The sequence below is a fragment of the Macrotis lagotis genome, chromosome 1 (genome assembly GCF_037893015.1).
Source record: "Macrotis lagotis isolate mMagLag1 chromosome 1, bilby.v1.9.chrom.fasta, whole genome shotgun sequence".
In the NCBI taxonomy this organism is placed as follows: Eukaryota; Metazoa; Chordata; class Mammalia; order Peramelemorphia; family Peramelidae; genus Macrotis; species Macrotis lagotis.
Genome location: NC_133658.1, coordinates 493,210,493 through 493,235,119, shown reverse-complemented (window position 1 = coordinate 493,235,119; position 24,627 = coordinate 493,210,493). Strand labels below are relative to the sequence as shown.

Here is a 24,627-nt window from a genome sequence, read left to right as displayed (position 1 = left end):
CATGACTAGGCTGGGCCACCCCAACTCAGTGGCTAAGCCACTAGCACCTGAGACCCCAGCACAATGACCAGACCCCTGGTCCCCAGCAAAAGAATCTTGGCATCATTCCCCCTGTGACCCCAGAGCAGAGCTCAACTTTTTAAAATGAGGGGGAAAAAAAAAACACAAAAAGAGCCCTAACCATAGAAAGTTACTACAGCAATAGGGAAGAGCAAAACAAAAACTCAGAAGAAAATGGTAAAATAGCTACAAGTGAAGCCTCAAAGAGGAATATGAATTGGTCTCAAGCCCAAAAAAGCCTCTTGGAAGAATGCAAAAAGGATTTTAAAAATCAAAAATTGGGAAAAGAAATGAGAAGGGGGCAGCTAGGTTGCCCAGTGGATAGAGCACCAGTCTTGGAGTCAGGAGTACCTGAATTCAAATCCAACCCCAGATACTTAATAATTACCTAGCTGTGTGACCTTGGGCAAGTCACTTAAACCCACTGCCTAAAATAAATTTTAAAAAAAGAAATTAGAGTTATGTAGAAGAATTATAAAAAAGGAGAGGCAACAGTTTGAAAAATGAAAGCATAAATATTGACTGAAAAAATAATTCCTTAAAAAGAAGAATTAGCAAAATGGAAGAGGAGATACAATAGCTAACTGAAGAAAATAATTTCTTAAAAATTAGAATCAGGCAAGTGAAAGCTAATTATTCTGTGAGACACTGAGAATCAATCAAACAAAATTTAAAAAATGAAAAAAAAATAGAAGAAAGTGTGAAATACCTCATTAGAAAAGAGTTCACCTGGAAAATAGAGCCAGAAGAAATCATTTAAAAATTCTTGGACTACCTGAATGCTTTGATCAAAAAAAAAGGAAAAGCCTGGATAACATCTTTCAAGAAATTATCAAGGAAAACTGCCCTGAAGTCCTAGAACTAGAAAGTAAAATAATCATTGAAAGAATTCACCTATCACTTCTTTTTTATTAATTTTATTTATTTAAGGAAATGGGGTTTTAAGTGACTTGCCCAAGGTCGCAAATCTGGGCAGTCATTAAGTGTCTGAGGTCAAATTTGAACTCAGATCCTCCTGACTCCAGGGCTAGTGCTCTGTCTACCATGCCACCTAGCTATCCCCAATACCTTTCACTTCTTGAAAATGATCCCAAGAGGGGTGGTCCACCAGAGTGAAAGAACTTCAGCCTCCCAGAGGCAGCCCCAGGGCACTGGGAGCCCTCACAGCAGCGGGGGAGTTTCCTGACCTACGCCCCGGGTAGCATTGGGCACAACCTGGGGGAACAGCAGGGGACCTCTGCCAGAGCAAGCACATGAAGCCCAGCCCTCAGGGCATACAGTGAGCAGCAGGGCCAAGGTAGTCCAGATCCAAGAAACAGAAGCAGGTGGGCAGGTAAGCAGGAGCCCACAGGGCATGAACCCATTGAGCTGAGGGAGGGGAGTGAAGAGAGAGACTGCCCAGCTCTGTCCTCTGTCCCTGGAACAGGACTCTGGGGTTCTGACCACATTCAGATCCTGATCACAGTCTAGGTTCCCCATAGAACAGCAGGGCCCCCCCCCCACCTCAGCCCTGTGGCAGAGGGGGGAGCTTATGGTCATTCACAGACCAGGAGGGAGGACAGAGCCTCACACACTGAGATCCTTGTGGGAGTGTCCCAAAAGCTCAGGAAGCACCCCCAAAACAGGCTCAGGCTGGGAAAATGAGCAAGCAGAGAAAAAAGAGGTACACCATTGAGAAATATTTTGCCTGTGAGCCCAAGAAGGATCAAAACACTCAGTCTGAAGATGAGGAAGCACAAGCTCCTGCATCTAAAGACTCCAAGAAATTGGGTTCAAGCTATGACAGAGGTCAAAAAAGAACTTTGAAAATCAAATGAGGGTGTTAGAAGAAAAACTGGGAAAAGAAATGAGAGAGATGCAGGAAAAACAGGAAAATGAAGTCAGCAGCTTAGTCAAGGAAATCCAAAAAAATGCTGAAGAAAATAGCATGCTAAAAACCAGCTTAGGTCAAATGGATAAAGCAGTTCAAAAAGTTATTGAGGAAAAGAATGCTTTAAAAAGCACAATTGGCCAGATGGAAAAAGAGATAAGAAAGCTCTCTGAGGAAAGCAAATCCTGCAGACAAAGAATAGAACTCAAAGAGACTGGTGAATTTATGAGAAATCAGGACTCAATACATCAAAAACCAAAAGAACAAAAATTAGAAGAAAATGTGAAACATCTCATTGAAAAAACAACTGGTATGGAAAACAGATTTAGGAAAGATAATTTAAAAATTATTGGAATACCTGAAAGTCACAATCAGGAAAAGAGCCTTGACATCATTTTCAAAGAATTACTACAGGAAAATTTCCCTGATATCCTAGAAGCAGAGGGCAAAATAGAAATGGAGAGGATCCACCAATCCCCCTGAGAAAGAGATCCCAAAAAACAAACCCCCAGGAATATTATAGCCAAGTTCCAGAACTCCCAAGTCAAAGAGAAAATATTACAAGCAGCCAGAAGGACACAATTCAAATACCATGGAGCTGCAATCAGGATCTCACAGGATATCTGAAGCTTGTAGGGCTTGGAATATAATATACCAGAAGGCAAAAGAGCTTGGAATGCAACTGAGAATCAACTACCCAGAAAAACTGAATGTCTTCTCTCCTCTTTATTGCTCAAGGCAAGTCTATATTTTGAGGGGGGAGGGGGTATTTGGTTTACTCTTAAACAAGAATATTTTATTAATGTATAAAAAACATTATTTGTATAAAATGAGAATAAATAAATATTAAATATTAAAAATAGCAAAAAAAATGATCCCAATATGAAAACTCCAAGGAATAATTTCATTAGTATCAGGTCAAGGAAAAAATTCTGCAAGCACCCAGAGTAAAACAATTCAAGGAGAGAGGAAGAAAAATTTGGAGCTCAAAATGTACAGAAATGAATGTTGAAAACTGTTTTTACATGTAATTGGGGAATTTAACAAAATTTAAAAAAAAAGAAATAACAATGATGTATGCATCCAAAATGTAGTTAAATTACTAAAGAACTACAAATCAGGATTATAAAAGATCTGGTGGCTTCTCTATAAATAAAAATAGGCCTTGGAATATTATATTCAAAAAAAAGCAAAAGAGATAAGCTTACAAACAAAAATATACCTAGCATAACCAAGTACGCTTTTTTAATGAATCTTTAATAGAATAGAAAACTTTCACTCATTTCTGATGAAAAGATCAATGCTAAGTAAGAATTTTTAAATATGAACATAAGTCAAAAACCCTTATAAAAGTAGTATATTTGAATAATTAGAGGGGGATACATAAAGAAGTAGTGCTATTATTCTAATAATGAGGGAAAAAAACAAGTGTTCTTACAGAACTCTAAAGAAATAAAAGGGTATTATTATGTAAGCTAAATAATGAAAAACAGAGGACCTTAGAGTGGAATGGTTTGAGGATTTGAAGAGAAGGAAGAGAAGACACAGTAAATGGAATATATTAATATACAGAGAAGAAAGAAGCTATGGAAATTGAAATTTTCCATAATGGGGGTTTGTGAGGAGAACAGAAGAGTGGAGAAAGTAGGCAACAGATTGTAAGAAAACTCTGGGCTCAATCCCCAACTCCAGTCCAAAGTGAAGTTAGCTACTTCTGCCACTCAGGATACTTCCTATGGAGGGGGCATTTGGAAAGTCTTTCTTTAATGTTATTTTTCAAGCTTCCATTTAGGTATGCTCTCTCTAATAATGATTACCAGCACCAGCACCACAGTCTCATTTAACCAATTGACATCAATAAACACTTTGCACTTACTGTAAAGATATAGCAAAAACAGAGGAACAACATTCTCCCACTCCAACAAACTTGGGGACACACTCTATCCTATACCACCTGTGTACCTGGAGGAAATGGATTCAAACTTAAGCAATTTCTTCAAAACACGTGATACCACCAAGCACACTTCCATGTGGAACAGAACTAATAGGTAGAGGTGCTCCCTTTTTTAAAGGGTTCAGCATTTTGATTTCAAAGGAGAATCCCCTGATGAACTGTGCTTTTGACCTAGGCTTGGATTATCGTAGTCTTTGACTAGTACTTATCTTTTGAATATACCCCAGTTGCAGCTCAGAAACCTCGCCACCACACAGAATATATGTCTGTTCAACTTTGGGACTACATCAGTCACACATGTTATATATTCTCATAAGAATTAAACTAACTTAGTCTCTCCCCAATTGCAAGAGAAATCTTACTCATCTGAAATGGATAAAATCAATTAGTCAATACACATTTATTAAGTGATTTCTATGTTCTTGACTTTATGCTAAGCACAATGAATACCAAAAAAAGCAAAAAAAGAGTCTCTGCCCTTAAGAAATTCACAATCTAATGGGAAAGGCAGGAAGTAAACAAATATAAACAAGCTATATACAGGACAAATAGTTAATATTTAATGAATAGAGTAAGAGCGATTGGGGAAGGTTTCTTGTAGAAGATGGGATTTTGAAGCTAGGAAATCAAGGAGACAAAGATAGGGAAGGAGACATTCCAAGGAAAAGTCTAAAGTTGGGAGATTCAGTGTTTTACTCATGGAGCATCAAGAAAGTCAGTGTCCCTAGATAGAACAGTCCATGGAGAAATACTAGGTGAATAATCCTGAGAAGGTAAGGGGGTGGGGAAAGGTAGTTTGTAAAATGATTTGAATGCCATAGTATTTTGTGTTTGAACCTAGAGTTACTGGGGAGCCATTGAAGATTTTTGAATATAGGAGTGACATGGTCAGACTGATGCTTTAGGAAAAATTAATTTGGCAGCTGAATATAGAATAACTTGACTAAGGAGAGATTTCAGGCAGGCAAACCAGAGAAGATTAAGTCAATAGCCCAGATGTGAGTTATTAAAGGCCTGCACCAGAGTGGTGACAGTATCAAAGGGGAGAAAAGCATCTCACTGCAAGGGTGAGGGTTTAAAAAAAACCAAGGTGGAGAATAGGATAGTGAGCTAATAAGGGAGACGAAGAATGATTGCTCAGCAACATAATTGATCCAGGTGACATCATGTAGGCTAACTGTTGAACTCAGAGTGGTTTCAAAATTTTCTTCATTTTTTTTTAGGTTTTTACAAGGCAAATGGGGTTTAGTGGCTTGCCCAAGGTCACACAGCTAGGTAATTGTTAAATGTCTGAGGTCGAATTTGAACTCAGGTACTCCTGACTCCAGGGCCGGTGTTCTATCCACTTCACCACCTAGCCACCTCTTCTTCATTTTTTTTAAGTGGCAATAGGACACAATTAGTATTCCAACTGCCCTACATCAGCCAATTATATAAAAAGAATATGTGCATTTAGTGCCAACAAGGAGTGGAGGAAGCAAATGATGGGAGTGATCCAAGGCTTGAAAAGGCACAATAGGCAATTAAATGGGAGTCAAGGATTCAAAGAGGATGATAGTTTAAAGTTGAAATGATTTACTAAAAGGTCAAGATGGGGAAAATAGAAGACAGTGGCTAGTGCAGAGGTGATAACTTAGAAAAGAACTGAGAAATTGGAGGTCAAGATATAGCAAAAAGTATGATTTGGTTTGAGAGAGGAAGAGAGAAGTGGAAAGACAAGAGATCATGATAAAATTAAGGGGTTTCATAGATCTTATACATAGAAGTGTTACATATGATGGGGGTTGGCAAGATCAAGGATGTAACTACCCTTGTGCAAGTTAGATGAGGTAGAGGAAAAGGTCATGGGAAATGAGTAGGTTGAGGAAATGAAGAATGAGGATATTTGATACCATAGAAATGCATTTTGAAGACACCTAGTGTGTAGTTGAGGAAAAAAAGACTATGAGCTAGATACTGAACATTTTGAGAAAGAAAGTGAAGTATCCTGAAAGTCTCTAAACAATAGCTGCCAAGATTTTAATTGGGTGGAAGATGTGAACTGTAAGAACTCAAAAAAGAAGTTACCTAGATATGGAAGTAAGAGAAGAATCTGGAAATGGCAATTTTTTTAAAGTGGCAATAGGACACAAGTAGAATTCCAACTCTCTTATGTTAACCAATTATCCAAAAAGAATATGTGCATTTAGTACCAGCAAGGATTTCCAAGGAAGCTGTGTAATCAAGGGGATATTCAGTGATTGTCAACAGATAGATGGAGTGGGAAAGGAAAAGATTTAAGACCAGGAAGGTTGGACATACAGAGTTTAGTGTAGAAATACATGAAACTCAATAGGGAAAAAAGTTAGGGGGTGGATTAAGAGGGATATAATAAGCAAATTAGAGGAATATGGAAAATTTTACATATCATATCTACGGATAAGGAAAGAATTTGTGACTAAACAAGAGATAGAAATATGAGAAAAATAATGAATAATTTTGATTAAATGAAATTTGAAAAGTTTTGCACAAAAATAATAGAGCCAAAAATTAGATGGGAAGCAAGAAACAAGTAAAGAATTTTTACAAATTTTTCTGATAAAGGCCTCATGTCTTAAATATATAGAGAATTTAGTCAAATTTATAGAAAATAAGGGGCGGCTAGACCACTGGCCTTGGAGTACCTGAATTCAAATCCAGCCTCAGACACTTAATAATTACCCAGCTGTGTGGCCTTGGGCAAGCCACTTGACCCCATTGCCTTGCAAAGGAAAAAAAAAGCAAAAAGCAAATTTATAGAAAATAAGAACCAACCCCCAATTGATAAATGATAAAAGGATATGAACAGGCAGTTTTAAATCATATATACTTTTAAATTTAATATTCATTTTTGGAGTTCCAAATTCTCTCTTTTCTTCCTAATCCTGCCCCATCCATTGAGAAGGCAAGCATTATTATATCAATCATACATGTGAGGCCATATAAAATATATTTCCATAATAAGAAATTCCCTTAAAAAGGAGGAAAAAGTTTAAAAAAAGCAATGCCTCCACTGTACTTAGAGTTCATCAGTTCTCTCCCTGAAGATGAATAGCATTTTTCCAAATACTTCTTCTGGAATTGTCTTGGATTACTGTATCTATCAGGGAAGTGAAGTTTTTTACAACTGATCATCATTACAATATTGCCTTTATTATGTTCAAGGCTTGTTCTACTCACTTCATTTTATTGCTCATCATTTTCCATAACATAATAATATTGCATCACAATCATATATCACATCTCATTCAGGCATTCCCTCAATTTCCAATTCTTTCCCACCACAAAAAGAACTCCTATAAATATAAGTCCTTTCCCCTTTTTCTATGATCTTTTTGGGTATAGTTCCAAATTGCTCTGAATAGTTAGCTCAGTTCACAGCTCCACTAAAGTTGAGGCCTCACTGTGCAATGTTAGGAAATTAGGGCAAGGAAATCAAGAGAAAAGTGAAGAGTTGAACTGATTCTGTAGAAAAGAGGAGTTAGTTAGGAAGAGATGAGAGTATGAAGGATTGAAGGTCACAGTGCAGACAAAGTTTAGAACTGGGGGTTGCAAGGTAGATAAAGAAGTGGAATGAATGTGATCAGATGAAGAAATATCAGAACTCATCTTTTGAAAGATTATTATTAAGGTAAATCAAGTATTATCACTGCATGGTTGTATCATGGAATACCACAGTTGCCTATTCCAGGCTTTAGGTACTATGTTTTAGACTTTTCTCTATATTATAGCTCACTAGACCCTTCCAATAATGCATTTTACTTTTTTTCATCTAATAGTTGATGCAGTCACATTTTCATTCATTCGTTTAACTAATTAATTAAATTTCACATGTAGAAAAAAGTCTGAAAACAAACATATGTACTATATTTTGAACCTTCTCCCTCTGTAAAGAAGTAAAGTGTCTTCTCTTCTTGGGGGGGATAGAAATATTCACATATTTATTGCCTTCCAGATTCTCTTTAAATTGCAACTTTCAGGGCAGCTAGGTGGCATAGTGGGGGCAGCTAGGTGGCATAGTGGATAAAGTACCGGCCCTGGAGTCAGGAGTACCTGGGTTCAAATCTGGTCTCAGACACTTAATAATTGCCTAGCTGTGTGGCCTTGGGCAAGCCACTTAACCCCGTTTGCCTTGCAAAATCCTTAAAAAAACAAAAAAAAATTACAACTTTCTACCCCTTTTCATTACAGCTCTGCTCCCCAAAAGACAAAAATGTGACCACTGGATTTCATGCCCAGCTAACACCTATGCTTATCGATTACTGAGTGGTGGTGGTAGGGACAAATTTGCCAAAATTTGCTTTGAAGATGAGCTGTAAGTATCAGTTTAGGTACTGGAAATCATTCACTTTCGCTTTGAAAAGGAACATTTGAGTAATATTTGTTAGTAAAATGTTAAGAAAACTATGCTAGGTAGGAACAACATTATTATGACAGTAGAAGGAAAAATACTTATGAGTTCAAATCTGGCCTCAGACACTTACTAGCTATGTGACCCTAGATAAGTGACTAATCTCATTTGCTTCAGTTTCCTCATTTGTAAAATGAAGTGGAGAAGGAATTAGAAAACCACTTCAGTATTTTTGCCAAGAAAAGCCCAAAAGGACTCACAAAGAGTCAGACAAAAGTGAAACAACTGAATAATAACAAGGACTTGGGCTATATGATTATCAGCATGCAAGTGAAAGCTTAATAATTTCACCTGATAATTGGTTTTGGATGCCTTACTTATTGTATTTACATTCTCTCTAAAGTTCTTGGGACATTAATCCCTTCATACTTATAGAAATCTAATTCAACCAGGACACCTAAGACTATATACATTTTTTGAATGATCACAAGTTGAAATTGCTTTCCTTGCTTCTCTTATTTAGTGATCATCATTTGGAATTTTACTAAATATAGACATTTAGGCTATAATACAGGTTTCCTTACATTACATAGCTAATATAAAATATAGTTCTAATTTTTTTTCAATTTTCATATTAAAATCTTAATTTAACATATTTAGGACTACAAAAACTCTGATTTAGAATGTTGATAGGACTTACCATAAATCATTAATCACCATAGAGAAATGAAATTGTTCATGTTGGCTATAAATAAAGAGTAAATTCCTTCTATTTAAGAGTTTCATCAGTTAGTTAAAGCAATCAATTAATAAATCAATATGTACTTATTGATCAGTGCCTAATTTGTTGCAACACACTATAGTAGACACTGAAGGGACCCTTTGAGTGCATTTCCCTTCTCTTGGAGAAGATAATCCTATTTCTTTCTTAGCCCCAAGCATTAGCCTCATATATGTGGTATGAGATATGCATAATCCCTACTCTAAAGGAGTTTACTATCCAGTTAGGAAGATAGAACACTAGCTTAGTAACCATAAGATCTGCCACTAACAACTTTACTTGCTAATTTATGCAGTCTAGTTATTCTTATTTTATTTCTCTTCTTCCCCCTCACATCTCCATTCACCCAAATTTTAATGCTTACTCATTTCCTACCTTTGCTTTAAAGCCTAAATCAAATGTAAACTCCCTTCACTCTCCCATCACCATTCCTTCTTCCCTCAATTGGTAATATTTCCCTCTTCAGAATTCACACACCTCCAATTAAAAATAATATTATTTATTATTTTGTAATATAACTGTTTATATCATGTCCCCCTAGATTTTAAGTGTCACACCTTATCAAAATTTTGTATTTCCATTAGTTCTTCATACAGTATTCAAGGCCTATTGAATTGAAATAAATAATAAAGAGCAAATTCTGAAAAAGAGGAAGAAATATTTATTTCTTAATAACTAAAATGATACTTATTTAAATTTCAGACTCATAAGTGAAGAGAAGGATAATGTTGCAAGGGGTATCAATGTGGCCATTGTGAATTGTAAGTTATATATTTTTTCATTACTTTCATACTGGATTTAGAAACTTGGAGAATGATCATTTTAAAAAAGTAATTAAATTTAATTTTTCAAATAATACCCTTCTACTAACATAGAGATAGTGGCAATAATTCCCAATGAATCTCAGGTTGCAGATAGAAAGATAATAGAGGGGCGGCTAGGTGGTGCAGTAGATAGAGCACCGGCCCTGGAGTCAGGAGTACCTAAGTTCAAATCCAGCCTCAGACACTTAATAATTACCTAGCTGTGTGGCCTTGGGCAAGCCACTTAACCCCATTTGCCTTGCAAAAACTCAAAAAAAAAATTATCCTGTTCAGAAACACTTTGAACTTCACACCTCAGTTTCCTGCTTGGGTTAATCCTGCCCTTTCCCAATTCTGACATAAGCCTATCTCAGTCACCTCCCTGAATCAACCTAGTAACCCATGATTAGGTAAATGTGATGGTCATATTCTTGAGTTAAATAGAAGCAAAATAGAAATCTATTTCTGTTCCAATCAAAATCAAGCATTATTAGAGCCTCTCTTCATATATAACTAGAAGTCCTATTAAAATCGCTTCTTCCTGACCTACATATCAACTCTTTTCTTGGGAAGACCTTGTACAAGGCAAGTATTGTCCATGATGTGTCCTGCAGAAATCTAGGAAGAGAGATTTAAAAAGAGAGAAAAAATCTAGGAAGACAGGAGAAATTTTGAAGATACCCTCATTATTTCCAGTAGAAATTGTGAAGATCCTCTCATTATTTCAGCTCTACAGCACCCATCTCTCAAAGGTGGAACTCTCAGAAAATTTATCTCAGATTTAAGATAATGTGTGGATCCATATCCACTCCAATCAATAGCTCATAAGCCCCAATGATGCATTTAATTTCTTTCCATTAAGCCAGTGAAAGAAAAGGTATTTAACATGTAATAGAGTACCTTCTCCCCCATAAATGTGGAACACAATTTTGCACAAATATCCATACCACCACTGGGGAAAGAGGGAAAGAAAAATGTGTAGGGATCATTTATGAGGAATACATGTGATGAGGAAACACAAAGCTCCAATACTTGAGGACTCATTTTCAGGTGAAATCAACATACAGATAACCACTCTCATAGATCGGCTCTTCCCTTGCCATGTCATCCCAGTTTCCTGGGCTCTGCAGGTCTAATGACAATAGCCCTTCTCATTTTCTGAACTGGAGAACAGTTCTTTATAGTTATCCAGTTTGAAAAAAAAAAAGACAATGGGTTCCAAGGTTAAGATTAGATTTCTCCTTTCCAACCACTGATCGATGAACTAGAGATTAAAAATCTCTGCTATATCTCTGAGCTACCACTTCACACCTCTCAGATTGGCCAGTTTGACCAGAAAGGACAATGATCAATGTTGGAAGGTATGTGGGAAATATGGGACACTAATACATTGATGGTGGAGCTGTGAACTCATCCAAACTTTCTGGAGAGCTGTTTGGAATTATGCCCAAAGGGCAACAAAGATGTGCATGCCCTTTGATCCAGCAATACAACTACTGGGTCTGTGCCCTGAGGGGATTGTGAAAAAAAGGGTAAAAACATCAGTTGTACAAAAAATATTAATAGGAGCCCTGTTTGTGGTGGCAGAGAATTAGAAGTTGAGTGAGTATCCATCAGTTGGGTAATGGCTGGACAAATTGTGGTTTATGTACATTATGGAACACTACTGTTCTTTTGGAAACAAGGAGAGATAGGAATTTGGGGAAGCCTGGAAGGATTTACATGAACTGATGCTGAGTGAGATGAGCAGAACCAGAGGAACATTGTATACCCTGGCAGCAATATGGGGGTGAAGATCAACCTTAATGGACTTGCTCATTCCATCAGTGCATCAATCAGGCACAATTTTGGGGTATCTACAATGAAGAATGCCATCTGTATCCAGAGAAAGAATTGTGGAGTTTGAACAAAGACCAAAGACTATTCCCTTTAATTTGTTTTTAAAAAACTGTTATCTTATTTAATTTTGCTATCTATAATACTTTTTTTCCTTAAGGATATGATTTCTCTCTTATCACATTCAACTTAGATCAATGTATACCACAGAAACAATGTAAAGATTAACAGACTGTGGGAGGTGGGGGATGGGAAGCGAGATTAGGGGGGGATTGTAAAATTCAAAATAAATAAATAATCTCTGCTACAAATTACAACTTAATTTAGAGTTCCTTTAAACTCATACAACCCCAAGATATTCTCTGACTTAAATGCAAATAAATTTGATCTAAAAAGGTGATGAGTTAAGGAGGCAAGGTCATTGCACTCCATGCATCTAGCCCAAATTCTTATCTGTATTATGCTGATTTCTTGGCAGCAATCCTGAAGGCCTTGGTACTTTATGTTGGCAAGTACAAACCTCCATCTCTTTACAATTCAACTCTAGTTATTTTAAATTATTATAATCCATTGGGTCACTATTTTTAAAATCTTTGTTTCCTTTTTCAGATAAAACTGGGAAAGTTATACATACACAACATTTTGACATGTTTAAAGGAGGTAAGATGAAATAAACTTTTTTTGTATTTGAAAGAATAAAATACCTTTCCCTTCTAAGAAGCAATAAACTAAAAATGTTTGCCTTTTTTAGTCTATCATCTACCTTTTGCTATTAAGCAAATTAAATTAAATTAATTTCTCTACACTAGTATGTACTAACATGAGGCTGTAATTTGCTCTAGAAAATCAAATACTTTCTTACAGTTAACAATGTCTAGAAAGAGAAGTCATTCTGATACATCATGCTTTTTCCTATTCATTATTTTTCTAAGTCTTTATCCAAAAAGGAAAGAAAGAAATCAGTGGAGGGCAGCTAGGTGGCACAGTGGATAGAGCATGGGCCCTGGAGTCAGAAGTTCAAATCCAACCTCAGACCTTAATACTTACTTAGCTGTGTGATCTTGAGCAAGACACTTAATCCTTTACCCCATTTCCTTGCCAAAAAAAAAAAAAAAAAAAAGGAAAGAGATCAGTGGTGGAAGAATCTGAAGTCTAATTTTAGTAGAAGCAATACTTGTTTAGGAAAGTTCTCTCTAGCCACCCACGAAGTAGCCTTTGCCACGTAGCCCTTGTTTGAGAATTCTAAATCTACTCTCTCCCAATGCAGGCCGTTGTACTTTTGAATCACAATAATCTTTAGGAAACTTTTATCTTACCTCATCCCTAAATTTTCCTCCATACAACTTCAATTTTCTTCTTTTTCCTCATGGATCCAAATAGAATAACTCAGTTCTTTTCCATGTTACAGCCTCTCAAATGACATTATCATTTCATTAATATAATCTATTAAGAAATATTTCTGGGGCGGCTAGGTGGCACAGTGGATAGAGCATGGGCCCTGGAGTCAGGAGTATCTGAGTTCAAATCTGAGCTCAGACACTTAATAATTACCTAGCTGTGTGGCCTTGGGCAAACCACTTAACTCCATTTGCCTTGCAAAATCCTAAAAAAAAAAAAATATATTTCTTAGGGCTCTACAACGTAATTTGCTATACACTTGGCAAAGCAAATAAATAGCCCCAGTTCCTTCACTTTGGAAGTTTGAAATCTGCTATCAATTTTTCTCTTGTATTCAGAAGTAGTGGCATTATGACATTGCCTCCCCAAGTCCCATGGAACCATGGTCTTGGTTTTTAGTTGCATGTCAAAAACTTCCTCATTCAGCCTTCAGTGGATGGGTGGTTACAAACTCTCAAGAGGCATTAATCCAACCATAATTTCCCTAATCTTGGTCCACCAAAGATATTTGGAGTCAACTTCTAGGAGGAGGAGGAGGAGGAGGAGGAGGAGGAGGAGGAGGATGGTGATGATGATGAAGATACCAAGAAAGTGTTTCTATTATTCTTCCCTCTTAAGGACAAGTCTATATAGAATACATAAATAGGACATTTCCATCACAATGGTAAACATCTTAGGCAGACATGCATATAGATACCTCTAGGTGGCTCATTGGGATAGTATGCTGGGTCTGTAAAGGCCTGAGTTCAAATCCAACCTCAGATTCTCAGTAAATGTGTGACCACTATTTATGTGCATTATTACGTACATCTCTGTTTGAGACATGAATTAATATTAGTAATCAGGATGGCTGAACAAAATTACTTCTGTTCCATCTGTGAAAGAAATTTGAATGATCTACACACATGCTAGATGCTTTCTTGGAGGAAATCTTTTTTTAATTTTTATTAAAGATTTTATTTATTTTGAGTTTTACAATTTTTCCCCTAATCTTACTTCCCTCCCCCACCCCCTACAGAAGGCAATTTGTCAGTCTTTACATTGTTTCCATGTTATACATTGATCCAAATTGAGTGTGATGAGAGAGATATCATATCCTTAAGGAAGAAACATAAAGTATAAGAGATACCAAGATCAGACAATAAGATAGCAGGTTTTTTCTAAATTTAAAGTAAAGTAATAGTCCTTGGCTTTTGTTCAAACTCCACAGTTGTTTCTCTGGATACAGATGGTATCCTCCATCCCAGAAAGCCCCAAATTGTCCCTGATTATTGCATTGATGGAATGAGCAAGTCCATCAAGGTTGATCATCACCCCCATGTAGCTGTTAGGGTGTACAGTGTTTTTCTGGTTCTGCTCATCTCACTCAGCATCAGTTCATGCAACTCATTGGAGGAGAATTTTTAAGGAAAAATTTTTGTCTAAAGAATCAGATGCTATTTTTATATACTCAACAAATGATAATATGATCTAATATTTTCTCCATGTTTCAGTTAATTGATAGACTATGTGAATGAATTTGATTATATAATGCCAGTTTTTTCTTTCTAATTACTCAGATTAGAACTATCATTCTCTTTCCTAGGATGCAGGGTAACTTTATAGAAAGTAAACATGGGTAAAGCACTGGATTTGAAGGCAGAATAATAATCAAAATCATAATAATAATAATTGCTTTCATTATATAGCCCCAAATATGTTCTAGGCAATATGCTAAGCACTTTACAATTATTATCTCAATCCTCACAACCCCCCTGGGAGGTAAATTCTATTATTATCCCCACTTTATAGATTAGAAAACTGAGGCAAATAGAGACTTTTCCAAGATCACAGCTAGCTAGTCAATGTATAAGACCAGATCTGACCTCAGGTCTTCCCAACAACTCCAGACCCAGTGTTCTATTCACTACACCACATAGCTTCTCCAGAAAACTTGGGTTCAAATGTGTAGCCTTCGGTGATTTTGAGTAGTCATTCAACCTCTCACAGTCTCAATTTCTTCATCTATAAAAATGAAATGATACTATTTTTACTATCTCACAGGATCTCTGTGTGGATGAAATAAGATATGTTAAGTTTATAAATCTTGAGCAATATGTAAAATATAAACAACTGTGAATGATTCATGTTCTCTTTTTAGTTAACTTGGCATTATTCAAGAACTGATTCCTCCATTTTATGTATTGCCCAAGCCTATAGTTTTTCCTCTTTCCTTTTCCTGCTGCCTTTTATTCAAACAGAACTTCATTACTTTTAGTCATGGACTACAACAAAGCTTCGAAAGCCTTCTGATTAGTTTTAGCCAAAATAGGTTCACTGAAAGAAATTACAATAATGCTCAAATCAACCAATTTCACTATGTATTAGCAACTTTGATAATATTTAGGGCTGAGTACATAGATTATTGAGCAAAAATAATGAATATAGGACTTGGGGATGTTCAATGAAAGGCTATAATAATTAGAATGAAACAGCTTATTTTGGTAATAGCTTACTCTATTTTAGTAGAATTCTGTGTAAGCTGACCATATCATGGCCATCACAGATTCAGATAATAAAGTGCCAAAAAAGACATGTTGTTTGATTTCATGTAGCTTACAGAATTAGAGTACAACTTTCTCGTTTTAAGGTTAGAAAACTGAAGTTTACATTGGCATAAAATTGACCTAGCATAGTAATCTGCATAATAATTATTTGTTGAAGTGATTTGAATTGAACTGCTCAGATAAGCAAGTAGGACTCCACTCTAAAGTCAAATTCAAAGAATACTTTTAATGGTTATGGCAAAAAAACTACCATTTGCATGGTTTGTGCTTGTATACTTAAAATTAAAAGCTAAAAGAGAGTTATAGAATATGAAAGCTAGATGAGATAGTAAAGGTTATCTACTGCAACACCTTTTTTTTTATAGATAGGAACTAATCTGTTTTCTGTTCCACCAACAGATAACTCTGGACCATTGACCGAGTTCATTAAAAATGCCCCACAGAAGTCTCTAATCTTCATGGTGACACATAGTGATGGTAGCAGCAGGTAAAAAGTGTTTGGTAGCACATAAATCTTCACTGCTACCAAAGAATAGACAAATGGGGATGTGAGTCTGGCAGAATTCATAAGAACTTCTCTGTAAGATGACACATGACAAAGACAAGAAATAGATGAGAGACAGAGATAGAGACAGAAACAGAGAGGCAGACAGAGAGACAGAGAGACAGAGACAGAGAGACAAAAAGACAGAAGAAAAAGAGCATGAAGCCTTTTTTACCAACTTAATGAAATGAAATAAAATAGATGAGATTTATAGTGAAACTAAAGCCTAAAATGAAAAGGGATTCTAAGAATATCTAACAGGAATCTGAAAATGTTCTTTTAAATCTATTAGAAGCAAAAAATTGAAAAAAAAAATAAAGGCGAGCTCTCCAAATTAAAAACAAATATTCATTTCACATAAATTCAAATCCAATTTGATTTTTCCTATTTTCTGCCATCACCTGCCTTTGTCAAGCTTCCAATATAATTATATTTGAATATACTTTAAAATATGGTACAAGTGTATTTCTTAATTATAGATTCATGTTGACTTTTTACTATGGCATTTTTTTTATCCCGGTTTGAGTGACCTATGTCAACCACATTTGACAACAAAAAGGGGAGAGGGCACTTAAATCAAGGACAGAGGGTAATAGGGAACAATATGATCTAAAATAATTCAAAAAACATTTATTAAATGCCTTCTATTTCTAGAAGATAAGGCAAAATTTTAGAAGAAATACATAGTTTAACTGAAACACAGTTCCTCTTCCCCTTAAGAACTAATAGTTTATCTTTTTTTAATTTTTTAAATTTTTTTTAAGGAAAGGTTTTATTTATTTTGAATTTTAGAATTCCCCCCCCCATTCTTGCTTCCCTCCCTCCACTCCCCACAGAAGGCAGTCTGTTAGTCTTTACATTGTTTCCATGGTATACGTTGATCTAAGTTGAATGTGATGAGAGAGAAATCATATCCTTAAAGAAGAAAAATAAAGTAAAAGAGATAGCAAAATTACATAATAAGATAACTTTTTTTCTAAATTGAAGGTAATAGTCTTTGGTCTTTGTTTAAACTCCACAATTCTTTCTCTGGATATAGATGGTATTCTCCATAGCAGATAGCCCAAAAATTGTCCCTGATTGTTGCACTGATGGAATGAGCAAGTCCATCAAGGTTGATCATCACCCCCATAAGAACCAATAGTTTAGATAAGATTATACCACATAGAAAAATGCCTTTAGTACAAAATAATATATTATTCATATTTTACAACTATAAAAAATTCTATATGAAAAAGGGGGTTAAAGTTCATTATCATCCTTGGGCATGGGTTGGGGATCAGAGAAGTCTTCTTGCCTTTTGAATTAGGTTTTAAAGAAGAGGTAGGAATTCATTATGTGTAGGGGTAAGGAAAGGAAGACCACTCAGAATAGCATGAGCAAAGGAACCAAGACACTCTCCTCAATTCCAGGATGGGACATTGAAATTTAATTATAGAAAGGGAGAAAATGTTGCAGGGAGTTATACAGCTAAGTAACAGACTGAAATTTATACAAAAGGAAGACAGAGGTTTTAAAGAGAGTATAGATAAGAAAACCTGTTAGGAGATTATTAGAATGGTCAAGACAAATAATAATTAAGAACCTGTCCTAGAGTGTTAGCAGAGAAATTTGAGAAATGTGAAAAATATTGAAAGTAGAATTGAGTAAGTAAATGTAAGAGTCGTAGAGGAGGAAAAAAGAAACAAAGATAGCCCCAAACTTTCAAACATGGAAGGCCAATTATTGGTGCTACCACTGACAGAAATTGACATTAGGAAGAAAGATCATGTTTTAAGGAAAGATAATATTGGTTTTAGACGTGTTAAGACTGAAGTGTCAGTTTAAGTAGAGAAGTTCCATAGGCTCCACCAATGTAGGACTAGAGTTTGTGAGAGAAGACATAGATAAAAATATATATATTTAGGAATCATCAATATAGAATTGTTAAAACCATGGAAGTCAATGGGAAATGAAAGAGAGAGAGAGAGAAAATAGAGACCACAGGGAAAAAAGGCCAAAGGAAGCACTCACATCAAATAACCAGAAAAGACTGAGCAACTTCTGAGGAAAACATACAATGAGACATTAGAGAGACAAAGAGGATCAAGAGATGTAAGGTCTCTAGTGACAATTATCTTTAAAGAGAGGTTATCCAAAAGAAAGGATAAATAAAGCAGAGAAATTAAAGAAAGTGAGAACTGAAGAAATCATTAAATTTGATGATTCATTGATGACCTTTGAAAAAACCAGGGTTGAAAAGAATGTTGATAGACACAGTAGAGCTAGACAGCTTTTTCATAATTTATTTTTTCCTGATAGTTTTCCAAATTTCAAACTGAATATTCTATATGGATCTCAAACTCAAGATGGCTAAAACAGAATTCACCTTCCCCCCCACAGATCATTTCTCTCATTTTCTTAGTCCAAGGCAGCACCATTTCCAGCAATAATAAAGGCTCTTAACCTCAAGAGTCATTCTCAGGGGGTGGCTAGGTGGTGCAGTGGATAGAGCATCGGCCCAGGAGTCAGGAGTACCTGGGTTCAAATCTGGTCTCAGACACTTAATAATTACCTAGCTGTGTGGCCTTGGGCAAGTCACTTAACCCCATTGCCTTGCAAAAAGTTAAAAAAAAAAAAGAGTCATTCTCAATTCCTCATTCACACTCATCTTACCTATCCAATAGCTGGGCAATTTTTTTCAAGAAATTTGGCTATAGGAGCAAAGAAATGTGAGAGAGTCAAAGAAAATCAAGAATAGTGAGATTAACTCTCCAGTACTATGAAGGAGTTAATAGAGAAGGAGTTATTGAAAACATATGATGGAATATAACAATAATTTTTTTTAAAAAGCAAGAGAGGATGAGTTCAGGTGCATAGACAAAAGGAATAGCCTTCATACAAACCTCTTCCTTTGAGACAGAAAGGAAGAAATGTGACATTTATATACTTGAGCACCAACCTTATCAATTAAGAACTGAATCTACAAGAGCAAGAACAGGACAACTGAGATGAAGTCAACTGAAATGTAAACTTCATGATATTGTCATCTTGAGGAAAGAAAACAAAGATATATGGGTAATCAGCTTTCATGAAAGGTAATTTTGTTGCATAAAGATTAAAAGATCATATAGTTTAGAAAATGTAAATGAATGATAAATATAGTTGGACTATAAGATACTCAAAATATGATTTTTCTGGTATAGCAGTTACTTCTGGGATAAAGTGTTACATATCCCAAATGTCCAATAATGATATGGTTTTTTTTTCCTTTACCTTTACCTTTCATGCAGATTAAAGAATTATGCAAAAAATGCCATAGAAGATTTGGGCAGTAAGGAAATAAAAAATATACAATTCCGGTCAAGTTGGGTATTTCTTGGAGGAAAAGATGTCGACTTCCCCACAGATATTCAAAGAGAAAAGGTAGGTGGGATTTTTTTGTTTGCTTTTAATCATCTTTTTACACAAATTCAACAAAATGTTCTAATATATTAGTATTTTTTTGCCACTCCCTTCTCAGGTTCCCACAAAAATAAATACAAAGGAATAAACTAACAAAGTAAAAGACTTAGTAGCTTATTATTATAAACATAATTATTTTTGACTTATAAGATATGTATTCTATTACCCCCCCAGTTCCTACCTAAAAATCAAGATTTGTTGGTCATAACAATAGGAGTGCTAATGATAACAGTAGCTTAAATTTATACAGTATTTTATGATTATAAACTGCTTTAACATTCTTTATCTAATTTGGTCTTGGCAGCCTTGGTAGTTGGTGTTCATTGTTGTCAATCTTGATGAGAAATTGGAAGCACATAAAGGTCTAAGTGATATTTTCAAAATTGTAGCTAGTGAATCCTCAAAATTATCCTTTCTTTCCACTTTATCATTGCTTATTTCTCTGGAGTTTCAAATTTCTTTAAAAACCTACAAAACTCAGATATTCTATCTGAACTTCACTTTGCTCACAAAGAATGAGAAGATTATTTCCTTCTTTATGGGTAATTTTCCCACTCAAATTTTATATCAAATATTGGTGATCTATTGCATCAAAAGTAAGATGCCCTTTAGCAAATGAATAACCTAGCTTCTTCTTGCTCTATTCTCAAAGTGTCAGGAACTAAGTACTAAGATACAAATAAAAAGTAAAACAATCCAGGAGCTTACACTCTTATGTAGAGACTATGTATATAGATGATATATCATCTATATACATTTTTCTTCATACACACACACACACACACACACACACACACACACACACGTGTGTGTGTATGTAAGAAAGAACATTATACAAAGGCATTCTAGGAAATGAAAGCTCTGACAGCTTGGAGATAAAGAAAAACATTATGTAGAAGGTAGAAAGGGGATTAAATCAGTCAATTTTTAAAGAAACTAATGCAAGACTGTGCATTAGAAGGACAAATAGTGAAGTTAAAATATTTTGATCATATAATGGGAAAATAGGACTCTTTATAAAAGACCCTCTTTGGGGTTTTTTTTGGTTTTGTTTTTTGGGGTTTTTGCAAGGCAATGGGGTTAAGTGGTTTGCCCAAGGCCACACAGCTGGGTAATTATTGTCTGAGGCCAGATTTGAAGTCAGTTACTCCTGACTCCAGGGCCAGTGCTCTATCCACTGCACCACCTAGCTGCCCCAGAAAAGACCTTCTTAAAGGAGAAAGGGACAGCAGAGAATATGATGGATGGATAGTGTCATGGAAACGATGAACATGAGTTTGGACAGACTTTCAGAAATAGTGGAAGATAGAAGGACCTGACTGCTATAGTCCTTGAGGTTACAAAAACAACTAAGCAACAATAAGAGGGTGATATTTAAGCTGAATTTAGAAAATGTCAACCTGAAAAAAGAAGACTGTCAAAACAGCAAAAAAACCAGGGTCTTTTAACTGAGGCAAAGGAATTTCAATTCAAAACCACCATAAATCACCCAAGCACCATAAAGCAAGTGCCCAAGAGGGATAGAGGGGGCCAGGGCTAAATATATTTCAACTGGGAGAAAGTCTTAAGAGAGGAACAGCATAGAAGTTGTTATTTAAGATGTTTTGCATAACAACAAAAACTCCAGAGAGAAAGCCCCCCCCATCCTGAGATATTACATCTGATGGTAAATTCTTTAACTTGAAAGGGCTACAAGTCAAAATGAAAGTCTACAGAGCCATTGTGCTGACCTTATTGCTGTAAACCTGTGAAACCCGGACAGTCTACCAGTTCCATGCCAGGAAACTGAATCACGTAGGATGATTTTGAAGATCAACTAACAAGATAAGATACTAGACACCAAGGTCCTTTCTCAAACCAAACTGCCAAACATTCAAACAATTATGACGAGCATTTTACAAATGCCAAATATATTCTTGCAAAAACGTCTGTTTTATAGGCAATTCACAAAAACAATAAAGGGACACTCTCAAGATCTCTCTTAAGACTTTTAAATTAGTTGTACAGCATGGGAGACACTGGCACAGAACTGCCCAACATGGCATGCCATCATCAGAGAGGGAGGGTGCTGTGCTCTATAAGCAAGGCAGAATTGAAGTAGTTCAAAGGAAACATGAGATGCACAAGTTTAAAGAACCTACCCCCAAGTGTTCACATGGACTATTTGCGCGCAATCTGTGGTAGAGCATTCCAAGTTCATTTGGTTTGATCAGTCACAGTAGAAAACACAGCAAATGGTCTCTAACACAGTGATGTCATTTTGGTGGTCTTCAATAACAAAGGCCAAGAACAACTAGGTGGCACAGTGGATAGAGCACACCCTGGAGTCAGGAGGACCTCTCATGCACATAAATGAATTTACCCAACAGATACTGTGATGGGATGTTTGAATAGAGTAACTAAATATCAGATAGTATCAAATGAACTGTCTAGAGTAAAGCATGTTCAGTCATTAACCATGTTCAAATGAATTAGATATTATACCCACATAGACCAGTGCTCTCATATCCTCTTTAAATCTTTGTTTCCTTGCATTTCAGAGCATATTTATTATACACATGTTAATACCACATTAAATAATAAACTATAGTAAAAAATTAGAATTCCCTTTGAGATAGCCTAGGATATTCCATAGATTAATCCTTTTATTTAAAACAAAACTAGAAATATTTCAGATTTAATTATGAACTGATTTACATATATATACATATATAGATAGAGAGAGAGAGAGACATACACATATCTACATTTATTTCTTGTGTGTGTGTGTGTGTGTGTGTGTGTGTGTGTGTGTGTGTGTGTGTGTGTGTGTATCCTGGTCCCACAAATTCTTACATCATTTTCTCATTATTCCCATAATGCTTTGAAAATTTTACAGACCTTATATTATACATGAATATAGAACTATTAAAAAAGCAGATGATAAGACCAAATAACTCATTTACTTGGTGGTTCCAGGTTTGGAATCTCAGATTAAAATAGCTCAAGTATTGTAAGAACAATTATACAAAGAAAGAATTGTCTCAGTTATAAAGATTTTCCTAGGAGAGGAAAAAAGCAGGTTGAAATCACTATAGCAGTGCCCAAGGTAAAGTCTAGAATAACTACAGCAGTCTTAGTTCTAGTTGATTCAAGATGAAGGTAGCATCAAATGAGAGGATACTACTACCAGGCTCAGAAGTAACCAGGTAGGAAGATTTCTTTCTTTTTTTTTTTTTTAAGTTTTTGCAAGGCCTGCAACTTAACTGTGCCACCTAGCCACCCCAAAGTCACATATGGGAAGATTTCTTGTATGGGAAACTGAGCTAAGAAAGTCTTGCCTCAGCCTTCCCAAGGCTGTTCTCATTGTTTTTCCCAGGGACAATATCCACTGGTCTTAGGTCACAGACATTACTCCCATTCAGTTTGCTTTTCCTGAAGAGGTGAAATACTAGCTCAAGGACACAACAATCTTGTATATGAAGATCAAAAAGTGAATTCATGATCCCAAAAAGCATTAGCTCAGACAGCAAAATCTCATTAATCACAGTGGAATTGATACATTTGTTAACAACACTGTGAAGCTATTGAAATAAATTAGTGAAGTTATCAGACCTTCAAAAAACCATAGAATAGATTTTGTGAAATGTTATTTTCTTCTAATATTCGCCTTTCTCAAAAATGGATTAAAAATTCAACACAAAAAACAATTGATAGAACTTAATAAATTTACTAACCTTAAAGCAAATATATATTTCTATGTATCTATATATTTCTAGATATGCTGTTTGAAGTCTATTAAGACTAAGTTAGGGGGAGCAGTTAGGTGGCGCAGTGGATAGAGCACCAGCCCTGAAGTCAGGAGTACCTGAGTTCAAATCCGGACTCAGACACTTAATAATTACCTAGCTGTGTGGCCTTGGGCAAGCCACTTAACCCTATTACCTTGCAAAAACCTAAAAAAAAAGAAAAGACTAAGTTGGTTAAAAGATATAAACAAATTCCTACTTATTTACCCCTTTGATGAAGAAATGTTTGCATTGGGGAGATTGTTTTTTAAGAAGAACAATTCACAAAACTCTTTCATAGAGATGCATAATTTTTATAAGTGGTAGATTTGAAAATTGAAACAAAACCAGTCAGGTGATTTCAATTCAGTTGAATACATTTCCAAATAACCCTATATAGAAAATCTCAACCTGTAGAAAGATTGGAAATGTAGAATAATAATAATTATTATTAATAATAGCCATAATACCTTATTTCCCCCCATGTATAAGACACACCATTTTTTTAAAAATTTGGGGTCCAAAAACTGAGAGCATCTTATATAGTAGTTGCAGATCTTTTTACTTGCATTTCCCACTTTTTCTACACTCATCTTATGCTCATTGCTTCACATTCGTTATTGGTATATTGTTATGTTTAGCCATATTCTGACCAAAAAAGTCTCCAAAAAGATTTTTGAACAGTGCTGAATTCAAGTTCAAAGTGATCCAATTTGCAAAAATGAATGAAAATCATACTGCTGAATATCAGTCTGGTCTTCCTGCAAGTAAGAAAACAATCCAAGACTGGCTAAGGGAAGAAGAAACCCTACTGAAAACGCCAGGGCAGAAGAAAGCCATGAGAGGCAAATCAGCAAAATGGTCTGATTTAGAGAGGGAGTTGAAGAGATAGATTGAAGAGCAAAGGGACATTGGATCCCTGTGTCCACAAAGATGGTTCAGCAGGAGGCAAGAAGAATTGCTGATGAAAAAAATAGTTACTGATTTCAAAGGAGGACACAATTGGTGCTTCAGGTTCATGAAGCAGAATGGACTAAGCATGCATCCATACACCAGATTGCCTAGGGAGTGCTTGTGGTCAACCACAGACCAGAGCACAGGCAGGAGAACAGTCAGAGCCTCTCCTAAGAGAGTGATTCATCATCAAACACAGATGAGGATGAGCTAATGGATGGGAGTTTTGAAAGTGATGAGATGTATAAATTTTATGATGACTAAAACTTGAGTTCAATAACTTTGTGGAATACTATTTTTT

General features: G+C 35.7%; 2 protein-coding genes across 2 annotated transcripts in view; one reads left to right on the top strand and one right to left on the bottom strand.

The window, feature by feature from the left end:
- Positions 1-24,627, bottom strand: part of TMPRSS2 (transmembrane serine protease 2) — a 204,249-nt gene that overhangs the window by 11,465 nt on the left and 168,157 nt on the right. The gene's annotated exons all lie outside the window — the stretch shown is intronic.
- Positions 1-24,627, top strand: part of FAM3B (FAM3 metabolism regulating signaling molecule B) — a 61,733-nt gene that overhangs the window by 28,339 nt on the left and 8,767 nt on the right. The window contains exons 3-7 of the mRNA XM_074213847.1: positions 8,094-8,217; positions 9,737-9,795; positions 12,283-12,333; positions 16,017-16,104; positions 19,434-19,566. Coding sequence (XP_074069948.1) covers positions 8,094-8,217; positions 9,737-9,795; positions 12,283-12,333; positions 16,017-16,104; positions 19,434-19,566 — 455 coding nt within the window. The remainder of the gene's footprint in view (positions 1-8,093; positions 8,218-9,736; positions 9,796-12,282; positions 12,334-16,016; positions 16,105-19,433; positions 19,567-24,627) is intronic.